This window comes from Poeciliopsis prolifica, unplaced genomic scaffold (assembly GCF_027474105.1).
Source record: "Poeciliopsis prolifica strain line A6 unplaced genomic scaffold, Auburn_PproV2 SCAFFOLD003, whole genome shotgun sequence".
Lineage (NCBI taxonomy): Eukaryota > Metazoa > Chordata > Actinopteri > Cyprinodontiformes > Poeciliidae > Poeciliopsis > Poeciliopsis prolifica.
Window position 1 is genome coordinate 15,283,017 of NW_026562378.1, and position 23,579 is coordinate 15,306,595.

The window sequence follows — 23,579 nt, forward strand, 5'->3', positions numbered from 1 at the left end:
TCTGGCGTTACTATTTAAACGGTATATAGGATGACGGTCGTAAAAATCTTGTTCATAACACCTAGTTCTTTTTTTTTAATCACTGAAAAGTTTCTTTTGTGTCTTATTGAAATATAAGACAAGATCTTGGAGAAATACACCAGACCATCTCCAGAATATCAATACGAATATGATACTCGTAGTGAATTTGATAAGATTCTCGATGGGTCCACTGAAAATACTCCACAGTCCCCCACCGTGTCATGATTATGTGTCTGTAACATGAGTAACCTTTATTGAACAATGATGTGATGCGTCTGAATATGACATTCATTTGAAGACTAGGCAATGTGGTTTTTATTTTTTCAGAAGGACAAGTAACAAGTCTAAAGCTGTCAACTCACAAACTGATTGTTCCAATGAGCTTAATCAGAGCTACTCATTTACATATAACCTAGTTATTTAATTACAGTTAAGAAATATAAACGCATAGTTTGAAATTTGCAGTTTTTTTTTAATCCAAAACACTGTAATAATCACATTAAAATAGAATACGATAGTTGGAAATTATTTTAAGGTTCATAATAACACAAAATAGCTTAGATTATGTTACATATTCCTATCTGTTATTTTTTTTAAACCAACTTCGAATAAGCTTAAAGATTATTCAGTCAAAAATCAGCACTAAGTGACTCAGTGGAGGGGAGGGCACCATGAACAAAGGCTACAATCCTCAACACAACTATCCCAGATTCAATTCCTGACTCTGTGCCATTTACTCCATGTCCTCCCCTTCTCTCTCTGCCCTTGTTCCTGTTAAGCTATGATCAAATAGTAGTGCTGACAAACAAATAAATAAATAAAAAAGAGGGGGTTTATTTTAGGGCGTCTCAAAGTCGGATGAGAGTCAGCTTTACAAATAAAGATGTAAATGTGTGTCTCATGTAGTGTAAACAATGTGTTTGCAATCAGTAGGTCTGGAGTTTAAGACCAGCTTGTTCTGGTCTATATTTAGTCTTCTAATAAATGTCTAAAAATATGTTTCAACAGCTTTCACTTTTAAACCAATTGTAGACCAATTTTAGCCCAGACAAATTTGGACCTTTTGGAAATGGGTTAGAAGAAAAAAGCTCACGGGTGACTTGGTGGCATAAGCTGTGATATGTTTATTTGCTATGTTATACTGCCTGGTACTCTCAGAAAACACACAGATGGCCAGAAAGAAACTATATCCCGACTTGCAGTGTTTTGTGAAAGGGGCTTGTAAGAGCTTTCATGCCATCTTGACAGACTGCTGCAAGAGCTGGCAACAAGATTTCCAAGGTGTAGCGAGCAATTGCAGCTGGCCTTATCATAAACCTAGAGTTATATGACAGAAAGATATATTAGAGAATTATGTGTTGGTCAATACACAGAGATACATTTTATGTTAAGTTTTTCTGCAACATCAGCCATTAAGAGATTTTTTTTCTCAAATATTCATATATGTTTTTTTTCATTACCATAAAACATTTATTTCACGGTCTCAATACCATTCAGTGATTTTGATTTTATTTCTAGGACATAAAATTTACTTCTTATGATTCTGAAACTTTTCAGATTTCACTTGGTACAATCTGAAATTGTGAAAGGATTAATTGTGAAAGACTAATCAGTGAAGACGTCTGATTCTAAATAAGAAAGATGTGTGGGGGTCAGTATTTTAAAGTTCACTGTTGTTTTCACTGATCATAACCTTATTTTATTTTTCTTTTTAGGTGATGAAGACATACCACATGTACCACAGTGAGAGTCTGAGTGCTGAGAGCAAGCTGAAGGAGGCAGAAAAACAGGAAGAGAAGCACATTGGCAAGGTGAATGACATCAGCGGCGGTCTGTTGCGTCACAGTCATGATGAGCGTCCCCAGCGAAGAAGTTCTGTCCGGAAGATGGAAAAAATGAAGGAAAAGGTTTGTTTCTCTTGATGCAAACACGCATGATAAAGATTTATATCAGGGGCAGAAAATATAATGCAAACATAAACCATGAATGCATTTTAAATTATATTGCTTCTTTGCATCATTATGTATTTGTAGAAATAATATACAGCTGGCAGAAAACTTGTCTTTGCATTGTGCCATACACTCAATACATACAGTACATTGACAAATTACTGAGATAAAATCAATGTAATGTGGTAAGCTTTCTTTGAGCACATTAGGATGACACTTAACATCCTGCATTAATGGGACTCTTCCTTCCTCTTCTCTCCCCAGAGACAGGCCAAGTACTTTGAAAATAAGCTGAAGTGCACAAAGGCCCGGAACGACTATCTTCTCAATTTGGTAGCTACCAACGCCCTGGTGGCCAAATATTACATACACGATGTGTCGGACATGATAGATGTAAGTGAAAACCAGTTAAATCCATTGTTGTTCAGCCCTTTCATTTGTTTAAACTTGACACATGTTTTCCTTGTTGTCAGTCTTGTGACTTGGGCTACCATGCAAGCTTGGCACGCACCATGAGGACTTATCTGTCTGCTGAATACAGTCTGGAAACCTCTCGCCACGAAGGTTTGGATCTACTTGAAGGAGCCGTAGACGCCATGGACATTAGAGGGGACAAGCTAAGGTTTATGGACACACACAGTCAGATCTTCTGTCCTCCAGCACGCTTTGATTACCAGCCACATATGGGGGATGAGGTGAGTTTAATGCTGGTCATTTCATCGCCTTGATGCTTTGTACTTTTTGGTCTGCTGCCTACCACAGATCCTTTTGTGGCAGCCATGCACACACTCAAATCCATCCAACCTTTGCTTCCTGATTTGAGAACTTATGATTAAAGTAAATTTGTATTTTTTTTTTTACTCCTTGGTGACTAAGAAAAAGTGACTCCATTCAACAGTATTCAAAAGCAGAAAGTTGCATGGGGTTGTTTTGGTTTGGGTTGGGATCTAATATTTATAAGAGTTGTTTGGTGTAGTTCAATCAGAACCCAAATGATAGAAAATATAATATCATACAAAAATGTCCTTAAATTATTTGCCAGGAAATCTCATCATACATAGGCTTTGAGCATATACAAGTCCATTTATCACTATTAAATACTTGACTACAGTGAATAGTGAGCAAAAATACCTATTTTGCACTTATGCAAAATAGGTATAAAAGGGATTTGGGATGAGCAAAACCCTTCTGAGTGGGTGAGACTTGGTGAAGAGGCCTGGAGCTGCTGAACTGTCAGAGATGAATGTTCATGGTTTTATTCAGCCCTTCTTCTAAGTTCAATAAAAGGTTCCTTTCTTTTCTTTTCGAGGTGTGTCAGGTTAGTGCACAGCAGCCTGTCCAGACAGAGCTCTTGATGCGATACCACCAGCTGCAGTCTCGCCTGGCCACACTGAAGATAGAAAATGAAGAGGTGAGAGCTTCTGTGCGCACAAATCTCAACCGCAGATTGCATCTGGAGGACAGGGATGGAAAGCTAAATTTGAGTCTTGCACAGAGAATACAAATTCATGCTTTAAGTTGTGCCAGAAAAGGGACAAAAAAATACCTTCACATGTTGCTAGACTACAAAAAGTGCTTCTATATTAAAAGGTATCATCTAGTTTTTAAAAGCCATAGCATTTGACTCATACACTCATGTATTCATCAAATCCTCAGTGATTCCCCCTGCTGAATGATTAGTACATTGTAATACTGAAAGAAACCACTCCCTTTTGGATGATTTTCTTGTGATTCACTGAAAGTGAAAAGGCTCGTGACTTAGAATAATTCATGAACTCTATTTTATTTCTTTAAGTTAATGTTACTATTTTGCATTAGCTGTTCGTTTTAGGGTCTTCATCATATTATTTTAATGCAAATGCTTGGCACAAATGAAACTTCACTCCATTTAATTGGTTGATAATGGTGTATACAAAAGCTGAATTCTTTTATGCAAAGCACCTTTCATATTTGTGCTATCGACGCCAAAAAAGCTTAAGACAAATTAATCTTTTCCTGCAGCACCAAAACATCCTATTTCAAAATTGCTACTTTTCTTTAAACAGTTATATACTATTATTATAATTTTATTTTTCCTCTGCTAGCCTCCTAATCCTTTTAATTATTGCTCTGACTGGAGGTATGGGCATGTTTTGGCAAGTAGATATTTTCTTGTAGCTATTCCCTGAATTACATGAACTGAATAGTAGCTAAGGGAAAATAAATCTCATGGATTTTGCTACAGAATAACATTAAAATATGTGCTTATAAATTACAATATACTCATAAGATCTGTTGTAAGTCTGATAAACAGCTAAGCCTAGGCTAAGTAACTCCTGGTAGCTTTAAGTTTAGTGTTTTGTTGTTGTCTTTACTCTTAACTTTCTAAGAAAGGTATGTTTGCTAAAGATGAATCAATTTATTATTATTTAGTACCAATTCAAAAAAAGCAGACAAAAAAAGCTTCCAATTTATACACGAGCCATATTGAAAGTCAGATGCATACATTTCAATTCAATCATCCTTATTAAACAAGGCAGTCATATTTATTTTATTATTAAACTTGTAGGAGGTTTTTTGTCATCCAAGGAAACCCATTTGATTAAATTGAGTCATTGATTATGCATCAATCACTCCTTCTCAGAAAGTATATATCGACAGCAGGCAGTTGAAGGCCAGTGAGGAGAACAAAATCTAATTTCTAGGATATGCATTTTGAAATTTACTAGATTTAGGTACAGTATTTTAGTATTCAATCTACATAAATCACTTGGTTTTTCCACATAAAATGCATATGAAAGAGGGACTGGGTACTATGATGTGCTTGGATGTCTTTTATCAGGTTAAGAAGACTCTTGATGCCACCATGCAGACCCTCCAGGACATGCTAACTGTGGAGGACTTTGATGTATCAGAGGCCTTCCAGCACAGCCAATCCACAGAGTCTGTCAAATCGGCCTCCTCTGACTCCTACATGAGCAAGGCAAACATCACCAAAAGGCGAGCCAATCAGCAAGAGACTGAGGGCTTCTACTTCACAGTGAGTTAACAGATGACTGCAGAAAATACACAAGCATGCAGACCAAAGGTTGTTTAAAAAATATCTATGATACTATATTATTTTTTTCTTTGAACTGCAGAAATACAAAGAATACTTGAACGGCAGCAATCTCATTGTTAAACTGCAAGCTAAGCATGATCTTCTGAAGCAGACACTAGGAGAAGGTGAGAACATAAAAACCTTTTTTTGTGCTGGACATTTGTAGAGAGGTAAGATCTAAAGTTATACACAGAAAAACAAATGACTATGGCAATAGTCTGCCATCCCAGAGTGCTTATTATCCTGTGGGATTGGGTGATAATTGATGTAGGTGTGGATGACTGATTATGACTGATTCTTTAAATATTGAAAACATCTGCACCGCATTTCCTGAATCACACTCACCCACCTGCATATTAATGGAAAAAGGTGTGGTGTGTTCAAAAATGCACTGACTAACATCTACGTCATCCAATAAGTTTGTAAACAATCGTTTCTATTTGTTGTGATAAACGACAAAGCCCAGTAATCATCCTTAGCCCATTCCTGTTAGACTTATGACAAAAAAGACAAAATTCATGCTTTAAATTCCACCATCACTCCAGGAGACCACATACTATACTTAATTAATTATACTTAATTAAAACAATAATGAAGTCCCAAAAACATAGATCCACCAGAGGAAGTTATTTTTCTTCACTGAGCATCTACAAAGGGCTCAACTCATCTTGCACAATCAACCTAGCTTGTCCAGGCTTGGATGCTCCCCTTCATATATCCAGACAACAATATGAATATTCTCTTAATTGCTTCTGGTATCCTGCCTGAATCTGTTCTCGCTGCTTTCCTTTTAGCAGAAAGCCATAATGCTGCCATGGTACAGCTGGTAGCATTCCTCCTACTATATATCCCCATTTCTGTGACATTAGGCAAGTTTTTTGCATACATACATGTCCTTATCGAAACCAATGCATCAACTGTTTCATTCTTAGTTCAAACATACACAAAACGTTAAAAAGAAGGTCATAGATGTGAGATACTATTTAGTTTGTTAAACAGAGATTTAAACAAGATTTACTGGAAATTAATCTTTTGGCTCAAGGTGCTAAATATATGTCAAAATAATACATAAGAAACTTAGATTTATATCCATTGTTCCCAAATCCTATCAGTTAACATGTCTTGGTTTGAGTGAAGATAAAAAAAAATGTGCTTGAGAGACATTCATTGTTGTGATCTTCTAGCTTTTTCACATTCCAATAAATTCGTATGTTTTCTCAAAGTCCTTAAAGTCAATGCGCTACGGATTTATGAAATCATCCAACTGTGCAAATCAGCTCCCTCAGCCTGCCTCTCCAGTTGCCCCTGGTTACATTTCCCAGTTTGCGGATGGAGAGAGTAGACAGGCCATCCCCTTCTGGGGCCGACCGCTGAATGACCGCTGTCTGGCAGCGAGTCAAATGCAGCTATGGCGCTCACCCCATTCAGTTTGGCTGAATAGATGCCCCCTTTTTCTTTATAACACCCCCTTTCTGTCTCCATCTGCCAGCCTTGTATAATCAGCCTGAACTCAACCATACCACTAACTGCTGTGACTGTGAACTAGCTGATTCTAAGTTGGCCTCTTTTTCTCCGCTTCCTTCTCTTTTAGGGGAGAGGGCTGAATATGGAACAACAAGGTAAGATGTTCTGTGGCAAGAAGGTGAATGAAGTAGGAGCTGATGTGTAAAATCCTTCCTGTGTCTCTAACTTTAGCTAAAATGAGACCAAAGTGTAAGAATAAAGGGATTCTTGAGATTTTTAAGTCTTGTTAAACATCCTCCTAGTTGTTTTTTGTAAAAAAAAAAAAAACACTTTGTACTTGACTGAGCAAATTTAATGAGACAAAAATGATTATTAAAATAGTTTAAAATGATCTAAATAATTGTTTTTACTTATTTAACCATTATCTTATTGGGAAATTGGTTGAAATAAAATCTCTTTTCCAAGGGAGACCTGACCAAGAGGCATGCCAGTGTACAATGTACAAAACTATAAATGCAATGTGGCTTTAGTTTTAACTTATGATACGCTTTATGAAACCCACTTAATATTTTATTTACTTTATAAACTAATTCTTCAGTGTCTTGTATAAGTATTCATACCCTTTGAGCTTACATCTTTTGTCATATGAAAACAAAACATTTTCATGAAGACAAATTCTCTGTAGTCTACGTTTAAAATATGGGGGTGAATTCATGATGCTGTGGAGATTGTTTTCTTCACCAAATGAGGAGCTATGATGAAATTGTTTAGATCAAAGCAAATTGATGTGATAATAACCCAGTCAAAGTTCAGACGTAAACTAAAATGAGGATTTGTGTCAGGAGTTGAAAATTGATTTGCACATACACTCTCCAAGCAATCCGACTGAGCTCAAACTACTTTACAAAGAGAATAAGTAACATTTTCAAGTGTCTTGATGTTTAAACTAGTAGAAAGAAACATGAAAAAACTTGCAGATGTAAATGCAGTGAAAGCTTGCAATATGAAGTCTGTAATTGGGGAAGTGAAATGCATGGCACACTTTTTAGATCTTAATCTTTACGTACAATTGAAAATGGCACATTTATTTTCCACTTCACAGCACGACTGTGGTCTGTCACAAAACCCCCACAACTATGTTGACATCTGTTGCTGCAGTGTGATGGTGTGAACAAGTTTTAGTAAGATGAGCATTCTATCAATCCACTGTGACATCTAAATAGTCTTTATTAAAAAAAAAAACTAGTTGATATTTCAGGGATGCTTCTGTATGTTGATTGAAAAGTATTAATGTCTCTGTCGTGAGACTGTGTGCTGCAGGTTTAGGCAACACTAAACATCCTGTTAGTTTACTGTATCTGTGCATGCAACAGAAGCAAAAAGACAGAAAACCTCAAGCTGCTACTAAAACCACGATGTGTCATGTTCTTTTGCTTTGGTTTCTTGGCATGAAGAACACCAAAGCCTTCAGCGGATAACTTTTCTAAAGATGACAACTTGCAAACACTCATCATTTGCATGGAAATAATGCCAACATTAACTCATAGTTTGAAATGTTTTTGTCTCTGGAATTGTTGAAGTATGAAAAGATTTTTGCGCTCAGACATAAATGAAAAACTAAAATGAGTAGCAAATGGGTAATAATAATATGAACATTTTATTTACTGTAGGTCTTCTTACGAAGGCACATGATAAAAGATACTAAACAGACATAACTATGCAGTGCCATTGAGTAGGAATAATGTTCTAAGTTTCCATCAAAAGGAAGAAAAACTGATCACAGCTCGCATTTTTTAGAAATGATTATGGCTTATTTTCTAAATTTCTTTAGTATTTGCTACTGTTATTCACATGATCAAACTTTAATGTGAAACCGTCAGGATACACTTTGCCAGATTTTGATAACTAGGGGAAAAAAAGAAACCAATGGTTCTTTTTCTTAGCAGCAGGGTAAAATGTGAAAAATATGTCAAAATGTATCTAAGTTTCTTAGTGAAGCATATTTGCATTTTAAAAAGAATAGCTTTTAAAAACCTAGAATTTACAAAGTGTCTCCGCAAAAACATGCTGCGTGTTGATAAAAAGCACAAAAGCATCTTGTGAATCAAGCTACACTTATTCAAGTTGCATAATGTTGCCATGGTGACTCCACATGCAGTTTCCATGCATCATTGCCCACTTAAAATGCATAGAAGAGTTCTGGTCCAAACTTCTTTAGTCGAAGGTTTAAGAAAATACCGACCATCTTGGAGTAGTCCACATTCTCCACTATTTCATTAAATTTGTGCGTCATTCATTGTTGCACTGTAAGCAAAACAACTCAGAGCACGATGATACCACCACCATGTTTGACATGTTGAGAGCATCTTCACTCCTCCACCATCAATATCTTTATTGAAATAGTATGAGCAATCTTTCTATTCTCAGAATAGCAGATGAAAGCAACTGAAACGTCAGTATTGTCATAATTTACCGTCACACGATTATTTGTAAAGTTACTGAATTACAGTCTCTGCAGTTCCAATACTTCTCAGTTTAGTGCAAGTGCTTGAAGTGTAAACGGTTGTTTTATTTTCATTATAATAAAGTTGTAAATAATTAATTATATTCATTTTAATCTGCAAATTTCTGCTTAAGCTCCTGTGGATGTATTTAAACATCTGATATGAAAAATGTTTTAGAAAATATGGTGGTACTTTTACATGCATGATGTATTTTTATTATTATCATTCAATGCTATAATCCCTACCATCTCCCCAGGCCCCCCACTCTTCCCCCTAAACCCCAGAGAATGCGGAAGTGTAGACCTCGTTCCATTTTTAACCGTAAGCTGTTTAACGGCAATATGGAGGCCTTCATTCAGGTATCAGCCCATCTGTGCCCTTTGTTTCTCCATGAGCTCAGCTGTCCCATTGGCTGCCCTTTGGTGGTGGTGGTGGTAGGGAGGAGGGGATCTTTTTGCTTGTGACCACTCTCTTATTCAAACGTTGTTTCGCTCATGCACTTTCCTCTTGCTCAATGCATTGTCTTTGGTCTTAAAGCAGTTAAAAATGTGATGTGGAGACGAGTTGTTTTATATTCTTGGTCTTGTGATTCTCCAGCTAGCAGACACCTAATTAATTTGGCTTTATGCAGGCCAGTTGGCTATGCTAATAAACACATGGGCATATTTTCTTGGCGGCTGCAGCAGCGTCCCACAACAACAGCATCAATATGAAATCCTTGCTTAATCAACTACTAAATTTATCAAAAACACATTTCAACCACATATATGCTGGTTCTTTCTTAGATAAAGTAAATATGCAAAGTTCAAACAATAACAAATATGAAGAATTATAGTATTTGCTTGAACACTTTTATAAAACTGATTGAGTCCTTAAATAGACAAAATTCGAACCAACAGCTCTCTCTAACAGGCATGTATCCGAACCCAATGCAAGGTTTCTGCTGCTTATTCTTGAAAGGTCTGAAATTTTATGGTAGAATTTTGAAAATGTGGACAAGTATGGAAAGTAAAAATTAGGTTTAAAGAAAATCACATATTCCAGACATAATATTTTATTGTTTTATGTAAAACATAAGATTTTTAAAAGATACAAATCTGAATGTTGAGAAAACCAGGGTATTGCTATATTGATTTACATTCGTTCTCTTTGTTTCGATTTAGGATATTGTAGTGTAGATTCTTACATTCAAAATGCATTTTTACTGCCCCTAATTGGTCCAGATGTCCAAAAAGCAACACAATAGCCCTTTGTCAGTTTCACTGCTGTGTTTCCTGGTTGATGGAAATTAATCCACCAATCAGGATTTATTGGTGTTTTGTTGTCAGAGGACCTGCCAAAACATGTTTCTAGAAAATTAGTCTGAATAAGTGTACAAATTTGAAATGCAAAATTTGTAGGAGCCCTGCCAGTGCTCTGCGACGGCAACTTCCCCTTTCTCACCCTCCTCCCTCAGGCCCCGTCCTCCTGTCTCTCACCCCACAAGGCGCTGAAGCTTTGGCTGCTCTCTCAGGCCAGGCCTCTGTTAAGATCTGTCTCTCTGCCTCTTTCTAATCTTTTGTGGTTGTTGTTCCTTCTCCTGCTTTGTCTCTCCGTGCCTTACTGCTCTCTGCCCAGGGGAAGAAGAAATGTCCGTGCCAGGAGTCAGGTACTTTGTCTTCAAGCAGGGTGGGGTCGTCACTGTGGGTTTTGTTTGCTTGCCGACATTTCTCTGCATTCTTTTCCTGTTTTTGTAAAAATGTTCTTTTATTTTAAAATGCTGTATGTTGGTACATATTCTGGTTCAGATATATTCTGTATATATAATACACTTACCACGAGTTATTTAATTTGAAATTAATTTAGCTATTAATGATTATAATATCCTACAAATATCATAAATTATTAAGATTTTTTAGAGTTCCTCCACATTAATTGATCACCTGTTACTGTTGTTTGCATGCCTCCAGTGATTATGATGTATTTCTTCATGTAGGATTCAGGGCAGCCTATACCAGTGGTGGTTGAGAGCTGCATTCGATACATCAATCTGTACGGTAAGTTTCAAGTTCTCTCCATCAGAAAGAGATTAAAGTGCAGTTTCTGCAAAAGCCATACTTTAATTTTCCATCTTTTTTTGCATTTTATGAAATAGATGTGCATTCACTTGAAGTGTGTTCACTATGCCACCTCTACCCAAATATATTATGAGCTCAAAGGTGTTTAAGCTTTACCTGAGTAGGTGGATACAATAATTTATGTTTTAATTTCTCGTGAAGGTGATCATAAAAACCTCATAAAATATTTTGGGGAAAAAAATTAAATTGATTGTTTGTTTTTTGACCAAGGTTGTTTTATCCATCCACAGGTCTTCAGCAACAAGGCATATTTCGGGTTCCAGGATCTCAGGTCGAAGTCAATGACATTAAGAATGCATTTGAAAGAGGTTAGTCCCCCTCTATATTTCCCCTTGATTGATTTTAAATTACGTTTTGCCCACCTGAAAAGCCACTATAACTCTCACAGGGCTCTAAAGTGCAATTAAGAGGGCTGCAAGTCGCTTGGTGCACTGTAATGGACATGTAAACCACCTAATGCATAAAACATAGCATCCTGAAATAATAACAAATGAGCGATAATAATTGCATTATGGTGCTCTAATTTGAAGTACATATAAGATTGCATCTGGGCCCTATTAGATGAAAGTGGCTCCAATGAATGGATAAATAGAGGATTAAGAGTTTGGTTCATCTGCAGGAGAAGATCCACTAGTGGACGATCAGACGGATCATGACATCAACTCTGTGGCAGGCGTCCTCAAGCTCTACTTCCGAGGGCTGGAAAACCCGCTTTTCCCCAAAGAACGTTTCCTCGACTTCATCTCCACCACCAGTTAGTCACATCACAGAAGAAACAATCAGAAAATTTGGCCATTAAAATTGTTTCATATTCGGTCTGTTTATTTATCTATTTTCCCCAGAACTTGATTCTGGTGGTGAAAGAGCTCATCATCTCCAGCAGATAATTGTGACCCTACAGCGGCCTGTGATCATTGTCATGAGATACCTGTTTGCTTTTCTTAATCAGTAAGTTCCTTCATAGCAGCAGCTAAAATAAGCGTTATTGTTACTGTTTTACTTCATGCTGCCATCTCTTCCAAGTCTTTCCCAATATAGCGACGAGAACATGATGGACCCCTACAATCTGGCTATCTGCTTCGGCCCCACGCTGATGCCCATACCTGATGACCAGGACCCCGTGGCTTGTCAAGCACACGTTAATGAGGTCATCAAGACGATCATTATCCACCACGAGGCCATCTTTCCAAGCCAGCGGGAGTTAGAAGGACCAGTCTATGAAAAATGCATGGCAGGAGGTGAAGAGTACTGGTAGGTGAACAGAACCAGAGCATCGTAAAGCTCAATATGTGCAGTAGGTTAAACATTAGATTCTCAAGGACACCAGATCTAATTCTTTGTTTGAAAAGTGAAAATTTGAACAAGTTGTGAATTCAAATCTGATCTTAATTTAAAGACAGAAAAACTAACATTTAGTTATGTGTCAGAGAAATTTGTTGAATTTACATTTCAAATTAAATCTGATCATTAAATCTGATCTGCAGATTTAATGTAGCTTAAATCTGCAGATCAGATTTCACTATAGTTTATTCTAAAGGAAAATATCTGCTTGAGATCTAATTATCAAAGCCCTAAAAGCTTCGAATAATGTATTTCTTACACGTGTGGGATTTTTTTTTCTCTGATTTTTTGCATTTCTTTTTGTTTGTGTAGTGAAAGCCCTCACAGTGAGCCAGGAGCTCTTGATGAGATCGACAACGGGACCGGGCCAAACACAAGTGATGAAGGTCAGATACAGGCGCAATCGATACACTGTCAAGATCCCAGCTGTGGCATTTCCAGCTTGCTGTGAAAAAAAATGAAAATAATTGTTTTATATATAGAACTCTTTTATATGTTGACTCCTGCAGAGTTTGAGCCAATTGAGGCCATTGCCAAGTTTGACTACGTGGGGCGAAGTTCGAGGGAGCTGTCCTTCAAGAAGGGCGTCTCTGCTGCTGTACATGAGAGCGTCTGAGGATTGGTGGGAAGGCCGGCACAACGGTGTGGATGGGCTGATACCGCACCAATACATTGTAGTGCAAGACATGTAAGCTTGATTTATTGATTTTATGGTGTAAAAGGATGAGCTGAAAAAAAAATGACCACATTCAGGTGCATCTAAATAAATGATCATCATGGAAAAACACATTTTATAATAAATGAAACAGTTATTATTCAAGTGGAGGGTTTTCTATATAAATTTTGATTCTTATAGCCTGCTGCTAAAGAAAACCCACAGAATGTTGCATAAGATTAATGTTTTTATTTATTGAATGAATATATTGCATTCTACTTTGCCCACTCTTAGCATGGGAGCATGGACATCTGCTGAATAATAACTCCCTGGTTGTTTTAATAGCAGCCTTTCACGCATATGCATTGTTGGTTCTGGTGTCTCTTATGTTGCTGTTGAAAATACCTTATAGAGGTTTAATTCAGTGAATCGCATTGATAACATGGTCATAAAAGCAGGCATTGTAGCGTTTGGCAGTGTGGACAAGGAACAAATAAAAGGTTTGGATTGGATTCATTTATTGAGATGGACATGCACAGATCAACACCTGTAGCAGTTTTATTTGTGGTGAAGTTTTATTTTTTGGAGATTCAGGTTTGCAAACTTTTTTTTGATAGAGAAGTTTTGCATAAGAACCATCTCTGTCTCTCTGCATTTCTTACTTCTTTTCAAATTTTAGTTCCAAAAATGTCAGCAGGAAGAATGTATAATTTGACAAGCCAGTGTTCAAATACGGTTTCTTTCACTTCCAGCCATTTTTCCTTGAAAACCAAAGCTTTATCTCCTAACATATAACTTAATCAAAGCTACATTATTGTGCAAATTGAAGGTTGTGTACATGATCAGTTCATTTGCATTGTGGAAATATAAACTCACTTTGAAGATTAAATGCTTATGTTGGATTATTATGAGTTCTCTAGGTTTTTCCAAGACCCAGTTGCCCTTTAAAATTTAATAAGCAATGTGAAAACTTCACTAAAACAGAACATAATCATAAAGATTTATTACTCACTTCGCAGGGATGATGCTTTCTCAGACAGCATTCAGAGGACAGAAAATGAGACCAGCAGTGGATCTCACTATGATGACAGGACGTCATCAAGAAATGAGCGCCAGTCTCCCTGTGACCAGGCTGCTGAGAACCGTTTTGGACCTGCGTTAGGAAGGTTAGGTTTATTAGATGAGGTACCTCCACTTTCTGGAAAAGTATGAAATTTGATTTTAGTATTTTCAGGATCTTAAAAAAAACTAAGTCAGAGATGAGGAGTATTTGTGCTCCAGACTTATCTCTATTGTTTTAATGTTGTTACATTCCTTCAATCATTCCTTTTTTCTCATTCTTTTCTTCATTGTACCTTTCCATCATCATAAGCTTTTGTTCTTTCTTATGCTGTTTTTCCTTGTGTCTTTTCCTTCCTTCTTTGGTCATTGCGCTATTTTCTTTTCATCCTTTTCCTCCATCTTTGTAGTGTCGCTCTTATTTCCATTTCCTTCATTCTGTCTATTCTTCCTTCTTTGTTTTTTTCCCCTCAGGTCACTTAAAGCCAGCCCACTTAAGAAGTATTTGTCACAACTTTATAGTGGGCTTTACTGTATAATAAATAATAAAATGAACAAATTGGTCTGATAGTCCTGCAAACCTGCATCTTTGTGAAAGGCTGGGGTTTTTATATGAAAGATTTATGGGAACTCTTAGTAAAATACCATGAACAAATAATGTATGATAAATGGAAAAATTCATTCCTTATAATGCAAAGAAGTTAATTTCTCTCCTTGTAATCCCATTGTGTCAGGGTAAGAGTGCGATCAGACGGAGCCGCAGTTCCCCGCCACAGGAACAACGGTGCCGACAACCTCAGCCCCACCAGGGCTGCTGACCAGCCTCCCAGGGTAATGGCGCGCCCCTGCAGCCCGCACAAGATAGCCGTCAGCCGGGCCCATGCCGACAGCCCGGAGAAGCGCCGCCTGACCACGTTCGGCAGCTCAGGCTCCATCAACCACCCCGACAGGAAAGCATTTGTTGAGAGTCACTCTCAACGATCATCACCGAGCACGACACGGCACGCCAGTTTAGGGGACCATAAAGCTCTGGAGGCCGAGGCGCTCGCGGAGGTGAGGGCTGCAACAAGTTATCGAAGTGCAGTTGAGTCAATTCACATTTTTTTTTTTGTTGTTGTGTTGTTAAGTGTATTGCACATGTAATCCTTAGAGGCTTCTGAGAAATGCTTAACTGGATAATCCAAGTTATGAGAAATCTCATGTAAAGCTGTTTTTCATGTGAAATGTAAATGCACAACACCCCTCTTTAGAAATACAATTTTAATTTAATTACTTCTTTTCTGGTTCATTGATTTTCATAAAAATAAACAAAGTTTCTTCTTTTCTTTGTTAGGACATAGAGAAAACCATGAATACAGCTCTGCATGAATTGCGAGAGCTCGAGCGGCAGAATGTAGCCAAACACGCCCCTGATGTTGTCCTGGACACCCTGGAGCCCCTCAAGCACCCTGGCCCTGCCCAGGAAATGTCTGCCAGCCCCCTGCACACCATGGTGATCAGGGACCCAGATGCAGCCCAGCGACGAAGCAGCAGCAGCTCCTCCTCTGAGACCATGACCACTTTCAAACCAGCTCTGTCGTCACGCAGACCGAGTGCTCCTCTAAGGCCCCCGCCGGTCAGGCCTGTGCGACCAGCTCCAGTGATCGGACCTGGCCAGGGACCGCACCGCTCCAGCAGCTCCAGCTCTTCTGGTCTGGGCAGTCCAGGCATCACCCCCACTGAAAGGGCGTTTCCTAAAGCACCCTCCCCATCGCCGTCCACATCCTCTTCATCCTCCGACAAACAGGGTAACATGTAGCTCCAATCTACCAGCTGTCAAGAACAATGTGGATAATGAACGATATCAGCACGGCCCTCCAGGTCGTCTTTACATCAATAACAAACATCCATTTTGTCCAAATATTTCCCCACTAATCTTGTACGAGGTACGATTGCTGCTTCTGGTTTCTGCTTACACCGCCTGGAAGCAAGTGACTGTACTGTTTAACAGTGATTATACTACACAGAAATAGGAATTAAAACTATAAAATGTACTTAATAGACTCATACAAAGCTGGAGTAAAGAGATGCACTGGAGAATATTTCTGTTTACTGAGATATGAAACGTCTCGCTGAAACAATATTAGATTACGAAGATGCTGTGAGCTTGTGCTTTGTGTCTGGTTTCCTGCTCCATTACCATGAAACATTTACGGGAATACTACACCACTTACCATGTAGACATCCAGACTGAGCTGGGGGTCTTGTGTGAGAATAGTTCCTTCAGAACCACTTATGTTGATGGAGAGAGGTTAATGTTGAGAAAACTGTCCCACTTTGGAACAATATTGGAAGATAACATGACTGAAGGACGATATCCGCTGCCTCAAGGTGCAGTTCTTCTGATGAACACAGAATGTTGGTTCTGTGGGAATTAAACCTGTCGCATTTGCCTTGACAACAGCTTCAAAGCATATAGCATTTGGAAATTATACACATTCAGATATATTTGTTACAATTTTGAAAAATCTGGGAAATGCTGCAGATCCTGGTGAAACTCATGGCAGCACAAGGACTTGGCTGGCACTGACAGCCATCTAAAGCACAAATGGAACAAAATGGCTCCACGCACTGTTGTGATCCCAACCGGTGCTTTTAGTTTACAGTATGAGAATCAGCAGCATCAATACCATTCATCCACCTCATTGTGCCATTTTTTAAAAAAATCCTGATATTTGATAAACACAGTATTTTGCAAAAGCTTTCAAACCCCTCGTACTTTTTCCACATCTTCATGTTACAACCACAAACCACAACGTTGTGTAATTATTGGGGAGATTTTTTTTTTTATTTTTATGTTTTTGAATAAACCAACACAAAGTTATGCTTTATTATAAAGTGGAAGGAAACGTATACATGTTTTTCAGACTTGTATACAAATAAAAGGATGAAAAGTGTTACATAAAGTTGACTTGAAGTTAAATCACTTTAGCTTCAAGTCATTTTCTATAAGTCTGTGCTTTCTTTGAACATTCTTTCTTTGGAAAGCACTCAACTCAATCACTTCATCTGAGGCTATATGAACGGTAAAGTTAAAGTTTTTGAGTTTGCTATACATTAAATGAATTTCTAGCAATACTTTGAATGGAGCATTCTTTCACGTAAAGATATATTGAGTATAAACAATTGCAATTTTCAAAATTGGTGATTCTGAAAGTTGTTTTTTACACTGGATATTATTTTGGGATATCAGAGTAAAGGGAACAGAATAGAAAAATACACACTTTTCCGTGTTGGTTACTTATATCATATCCCAACTAATTAGACAAATTTGTGGTTGCAGTGTGGCAAAAAAACTTTTCTGGGGGTTAAAATTACTTTTGTAGTGCACATTGTAGTGAGTTTTGTATGCTTCTTTTTTTTTTTTTTTAAGAAGACAAAATTTATCATCTCATCTTTACTTTATTCTTCATCTGTCAATTTCAGAACTGTCCAGAGGGTGGCAGTATAGACCAAGTTACAATGGTGCACAAGACATGAACCGTTTACATTCTAGCTTTCATGATATTTCTGTAACATAAAGGATGAAGTAAAGTTTACTTTGATTCAATAAACAATTTCCTCATCTCTTTTTACCACATTATTAGCTGTGTTACCTCTAAAACAAATAAGAAACTTGCACAATTCAGTTGACTGAAGCGCTAATGAACTACATGGAGCTGAGCTGTTTGTAGGTTCTGTGTCTCCACCCTGAAGCTGCACTAGAAACGAGCTTGTCCAGGTTGTATTGGGTCTTTGGAGGCTGTTACTGTTGCTTTCTCTTGATATGTGTTACTTCCTCCTCCAGAGGGTCGATCAACATCTCTTTCAAGTATAAAAGGTACATGCGATGGGATGACTTAACTCCTACTGCTAAATATTGCTTGTAAATATAACATTGTATCATAGGAACAGGATATATACAGTATATATGTACTATGTGTAATGTGTAGATTTTTGTAATTCTTATCCTTGCACAGATATTACCTGAACAATAAACTGAAAACATCTCAAACATTGAGCCAGACTCCTGTCTAGGTACATCATGCAAAGCTTCTCTGTGTGTTATTGATTTGAAAGATTCATTTATTTTTCCCTGAAAATACAACGCGTTAATGCTTTAAATTAAAAGGACATTTTAGTGCCACCTGCTGACCAAAATGAAAACTGAACTCTCATGCATTTTCTGCAATTTGTAGGTTTTGTGTTTAGAAAAATTCTCAAGTTATTTAAGATTTGTTGTTTTACAGCTTATTTCACACGGCTAATGCATAAAGAGGCATCGTCAAAGTAAAACTTGAAACAAAATTAAGTTGATTTGATCAAGTATTGAAGAATCTTAAAGTTCCTAATTATATGTAGTGTGTTTTCCAGGCTTCCTACACAGCCTGAAAACATCTCAAACATTGAGCCAGACTCCTGTCTAGACCGGCCCCCAGGAAAACTCGACTAAAGTTTAAAATTTTCTTTTATTGCTGCCCAGGTCTGAAAATGTGTTAAAAGAGGAAATGCAGTTTTCCTCATGATTGACTTTCTAAAGAAAAAATATATATATATTAAACATATTGCAATGTTTATTTTATGCAGTGATTTTAATTTTAACATTTTACCCATTGTTATTTTGGTTCCTTAAAAATGGCAGCACTTAAAAATCAAAATGGCCATGACACAGATTTTTGGACTTTAGAACCTAAAATTTAGTCATATAGTTAGTTATAAAGCTGTGAGCATTAAAACTGCATGTTTTTCCCCCAAACAAAGTAAATATTCAAAGGTTTATAAATCTGCATTTGGTATTCGACACTGCAATCATTTGGCAAATACCAGAAGTGCAAATTTTGACTTAAAGCTGTAGTAAGCTGATCCACATGCCTACTAAGTTGTATGATTGTGCTAAAACAGTCTATGTGAAGGCCCCTGATGCTTATGTATTTGTATTTGTTTGCCAGAAGCCTGGTGTGATTAAAGCAAAACCGTATAAAGGAAACTATGAGTATGCGTTATGAAGACACATGCACCTGCTGTCTTGATTTTTTTTTTCTTCTTTAAAATGGGCCAGTAAACCCTCAGAGGATCACAAGATTAATTTTAAAAAACTGAAAATATGACAGAAACAAAGTTATGTCAGCTATTTTACTTCATACTAATTTTTCCCCCAGTAGAGGACAAGCAGTTCATTTCCAGTTTTTTTTAAAACATGATGGAGGACTCATCATTTCCTGCAGCAGATATGCAAAATCTTTACATGGATGGGAAAGTTTCAGGCTTATCTGAACAAAACTTAAGTTAAAAGGAGAAGAACTGAAGAAACATGATTGATTAGGTTTGACAATTTATTGCTTCAGTTATTGTCAGTGTGCTTCCACGCTCTTGCTGGTCACTGTTTTGGAAATGTAATGTAAACCTTTCAGCAGCGAATCAACCTCGGCTCTGAGGCAGTGTGGCTATGCAAACATAATACAATGAATGCTTTATGTTTGATTTCCTCTTCAAAACTAAAACTGCCAGGTGTTTCACTTTTTATAACCTTATCAGGAGTAGTTTAAAAGGCTTTTTGTATGTTTCAGGTTTTTTTTGTTTGTTTTGTTTTTTTATGACCGGCCCCCAGGATCACCTTTGATTCAGTTAGGTTTGTTTATCGGGATTTAAGTGAGAATGTAACTAGATTAGCACTTGGAACCAGGCGTGAATGACTCAGGGAAGAGGGAACAGGCTACTTGTGCATTAGCAGCCGGCTGTCCGGCTAAGGCCTTTTTGTTCAAAAGGTTTTTTTCATTTGTGCTGTGATATGATTAGTAAGGTCAGCAGGTTTGAAGCAGATATAAGGTTAGAACCATCGATCAACATCAGAAAACAGTATTGAGAACTGATCACTATCAGAAGATAAACATGTAAGTTCAGATGTATTTGATCAGTTTTGCTGGGAGCATATCATACTCTGTATATTTTACATCTTCTGTTAAATATACATGTAACTTATATGTTTATTTTGCATAAATATTCATACATCATGTTAAAACCACAAACAAAATAAGCTTTTATAAAATATATTTGTGACAGAAAACACAATGTAATTTTCAAAAGTTATATTCATAAACATCTCCCTTTGAGGAGTTATAAATATCTACTGTTGTCTCACCAAAAACCTGTCTGGTTGTCATGTGACAACTTTATATAAAGTAGACATTGTCAGCGACATTGGCAGACAGCTGTGTAATTGTGTGCTTCGTGTTTCTGAGCGTTCTCATGTGACCATATGGGAAGACACCAGCTTTCATGGCAAATGTCTCCATCTGTTAACCACAGTTTGTACATAAATACCAGCCTCTGAATGACAAGTTGTTTGAGGAGACACAGTAGAGAGGGATATGGAAAGATTGCATTAATAATTTTACTTACATACATTGTTTAGGTTCCCACTGACACCGTTTAAATGCTGTATCATACTGGTACATTTTTAAAACCATAAGTCTTATGATGAGGAGAGAAATATTTGGGGACAACTTGTGTCCACAAATTTTCCACAGTACAAGAAAATGGAGAAAGGAGGGAAGATCTTCATGACCTTAATGTCAATGTATATATATATTTTAAAACAATTCCTAGAAATGTTACTTTATTTTGTTGCGAATCCTCAAACAACTAGGCTCCAATACTCATTAAAAGCAGGTTTCGGGTCACAATTGAGATTAATGATCTCTTTGCACAAGATAGAACAAAAAAAAGAACGCAAATTGTTTACACAAATAATTTGTCAAGGTTGCTTGCAGACTAATAGCTCCCATTATAAACTGAATCTCTCTGTTTGTGGTAGATTAGCTCTGAGGAAACATTCATTTGTTGCTGATGCATGTAATTTGCACATCTTCTTGCTGCTCACTTGATTGATTGGGGTCCATTAAAAGTATCAGTTTATCTTTCGATATGGCTTTTTCTGGCAATCTTTTTTATGCAATTAACTGGCAAGATCCTTATCAGAACTCAGCTTGCAGATAGAGGATGTTGAACTATAACATGCACTGGTCTTAGAACCAGATCCTGACATTAATATATTTGAAAGCAGGTTGCAAAAAGTTTATCAATTATATTTAGCATTTTTCTCTAGTTTTCTTTAAAATTATAAAGCATGTAAGAGTCTAACAGCACAAGAGTGACAAACTGCTAAAACGTCTAATGAAGATATCTTACATCAAATTCGTATTAATTCATCTTCTTAAGATCTTACTTATAAGGTAGGATGAAAAAACTTCTTGAAACTCTATTAGAACTAACCTTTATAAACTGCATATCCACATATTACTTGAGTCAATTTGTTTTTTCCTTTGAGCTGAATTTTTTATTTTTATTTTTTTTAGCAAATTTTGAAGCTAGGTACAGTGCAAACAATAAATAGGAAAAATAATTGGAAATATTTTCTTTTAAACAGTTAAAAGTGTCACAACACTTGAATAAATCCAGTATTAGGTAGGATTAGGAAGGCCCTATCCTTTCCAAAATTGGTCCTGGCTGGATTCAAGCTACTCTGGAAAACCTCATCACAGTATGACAGCAAGCATAACCTGACTGCTCTCTTAGTTCTTTTAGTCATCAGCAGAATCCCTCCTAAAAGGTGCAGAGATTGCTGCACCTTTTAGTTTCTGCCTCATATCCTTTTCCTCCTCTACCTCAATGTTATCATTGGTTTATTAGACACTCTTATACAACATTACACATAAATCTGCAATTTAGAGCATCCAGGAGCAAACAAAAAACATATCCTCTCCAAATTCTACCAGAATACATGACTAAAGACCCACTTGGTGGCATCACCTCATTAAGACTGTACTGCTGCTACCATAATTCTTCACACAGCATCCAGGATCCATAAGTGCTGCTGTCAAAGTCATCAATCACCATAATCTCATCACTAATGGTTTGTGCATTCTTGAAAGGACATTTTGCTTAATGGGGAGTGCACTGTCTTCTTTACGGCCCCCACAATACCTCTTTAAAACCTTGCATTGACCATCCATGATCTATCCCATTTTTATTGTGGTGAGGTATGGAAAAAAATGTGAAATTTAATACGAGGTGCTTCTTACTTTAACTGTTCGTCTCTCTGTATTTTGCAGAAAGAAATGCAATCGCTCCTTTATATTTATAAACAGTTAGGTTTTTTAGGTGCACATTTTTATATGTTTTTTTTATTGAATTGAAATATATTAATATTAATATTTCTGTATTGGTCTAATTCTAATCCAAAATGTGTTTTCATTAGCCATAAGTGGAAAATCATCATAATATTTAGCAGAATCAAAGGAACCATCAGTCTGTGTGTGATTAAAATATTTAATGTACTTCACTTGTTTAACTGATGTACTGAAATAAAATTACTTTTCTGTGATACTCTAATATAGAAAAAGGTTTATATGGTACATTGTCACTTGAATGCGCAACTAAACAATGTCAGTGATAATGGAACACTTTTTAAAATATCCAAAAATGTACATCACATTTTGCACTTAGTTATTTGCAAAGTAAAATTGTAGCCAAAGAGCTAGTTGTTCTCACACAGCTTTACATTTGTAAATGTCAAAATGTTTCAGGCATTGTGACAGACTACTTCCCTGGGCCCTAACAACTAATTTCCAAACCTAACCTCACTTGGCCCTCACCAATCCCAACAGGCTGTCTCTTTCACTTTGTTCTACTTTCTGATACCATCGAGTCTCCACTTTATTCTTCTGCTTTAAAATGAGAAACTACACGGACTGTGCCCAGCTGAAAAACCCTATCTCAAGTGATGGGTCAGCTCAGTCTGCTTTATCAGACTCTGTTCAGATCATTGAAGTGAGTTTCACTGTCGAGTCACTGCGTAGGAATTAACGAGGACAAATAAATCATAATGAAACCACAAATCCATAGAGAACTGAGAAAGATAATGCTGGAATAGAATTTTTTTTAAAAGTCCCAAAGAATATTTAAGTAAAGACGGATTATCATCCATTGCAGTTAAATTTACAGTATTAGTATTCTTGTTGAGGTTGAAATACAGAATTCAAATTAGACCCAAATAGCAATATAAATGTCCATTCATTCAGGCACAGTACAACGTGTGATATTTAAGCAAGAATTTTAACACTTTTGGAAATTTTAAATCTAACTCTTACAAAAGAAACTAGAGGAACAATTACTGTGTATATTTGCTCCGTACATATCTCTCATGTCTTTAACTCATGAGGGAGCATAGAGTGATAGCGCATCGCTGGATGAAATGCTGGTTTTCATCTGACGTTATTGCAGCAGTCTATGCTGGTAAGAGTTAAAATACCTTCATGACTCTCAGTACCCATCCTGCTTTGATGTTGAGAGCAACAAAGTCGATGTTTTTCT

The 23,579-nt window shown here is 36.9% G+C and overlaps 1 protein-coding gene across 1 annotated transcript in view; it reads left to right on the top strand.

Annotated features, from left to right (window-relative positions):
* LOC129352285 (SLIT-ROBO Rho GTPase-activating protein 3-like) overlaps positions 1-18,228 on the top strand; it is a 35,986-nt gene extending 17,758 nt beyond the window's left edge. The window contains 19 exon segments of the mRNA XM_055021212.1: positions 1,737-1,928; positions 2,235-2,363; positions 2,444-2,665; positions 3,280-3,381; positions 4,792-4,989; positions 5,090-5,174; positions 6,641-6,668; positions 9,274-9,376; positions 10,993-11,053; positions 11,365-11,442; positions 11,754-11,888; positions 11,977-12,082; positions 12,158-12,385; positions 12,788-12,861; positions 12,985-13,060; positions 13,062-13,163; positions 14,150-14,296; positions 14,924-15,242; positions 15,523-18,228. Coding sequence (XP_054877187.1) covers positions 1,737-1,928; positions 2,235-2,363; positions 2,444-2,665; positions 3,280-3,381; positions 4,792-4,989; positions 5,090-5,174; positions 6,641-6,668; positions 9,274-9,376; positions 10,993-11,053; positions 11,365-11,442; positions 11,754-11,888; positions 11,977-12,082; positions 12,158-12,385; positions 12,788-12,861; positions 12,985-13,060; positions 13,062-13,163; positions 14,150-14,296; positions 14,924-15,242; positions 15,523-15,987 — 2,850 coding nt within the window. The 3' untranslated portion in view covers positions 15,988-18,228.
* The last annotated feature ends 5,351 nt before the right edge of the window (positions 18,229-23,579 follow it).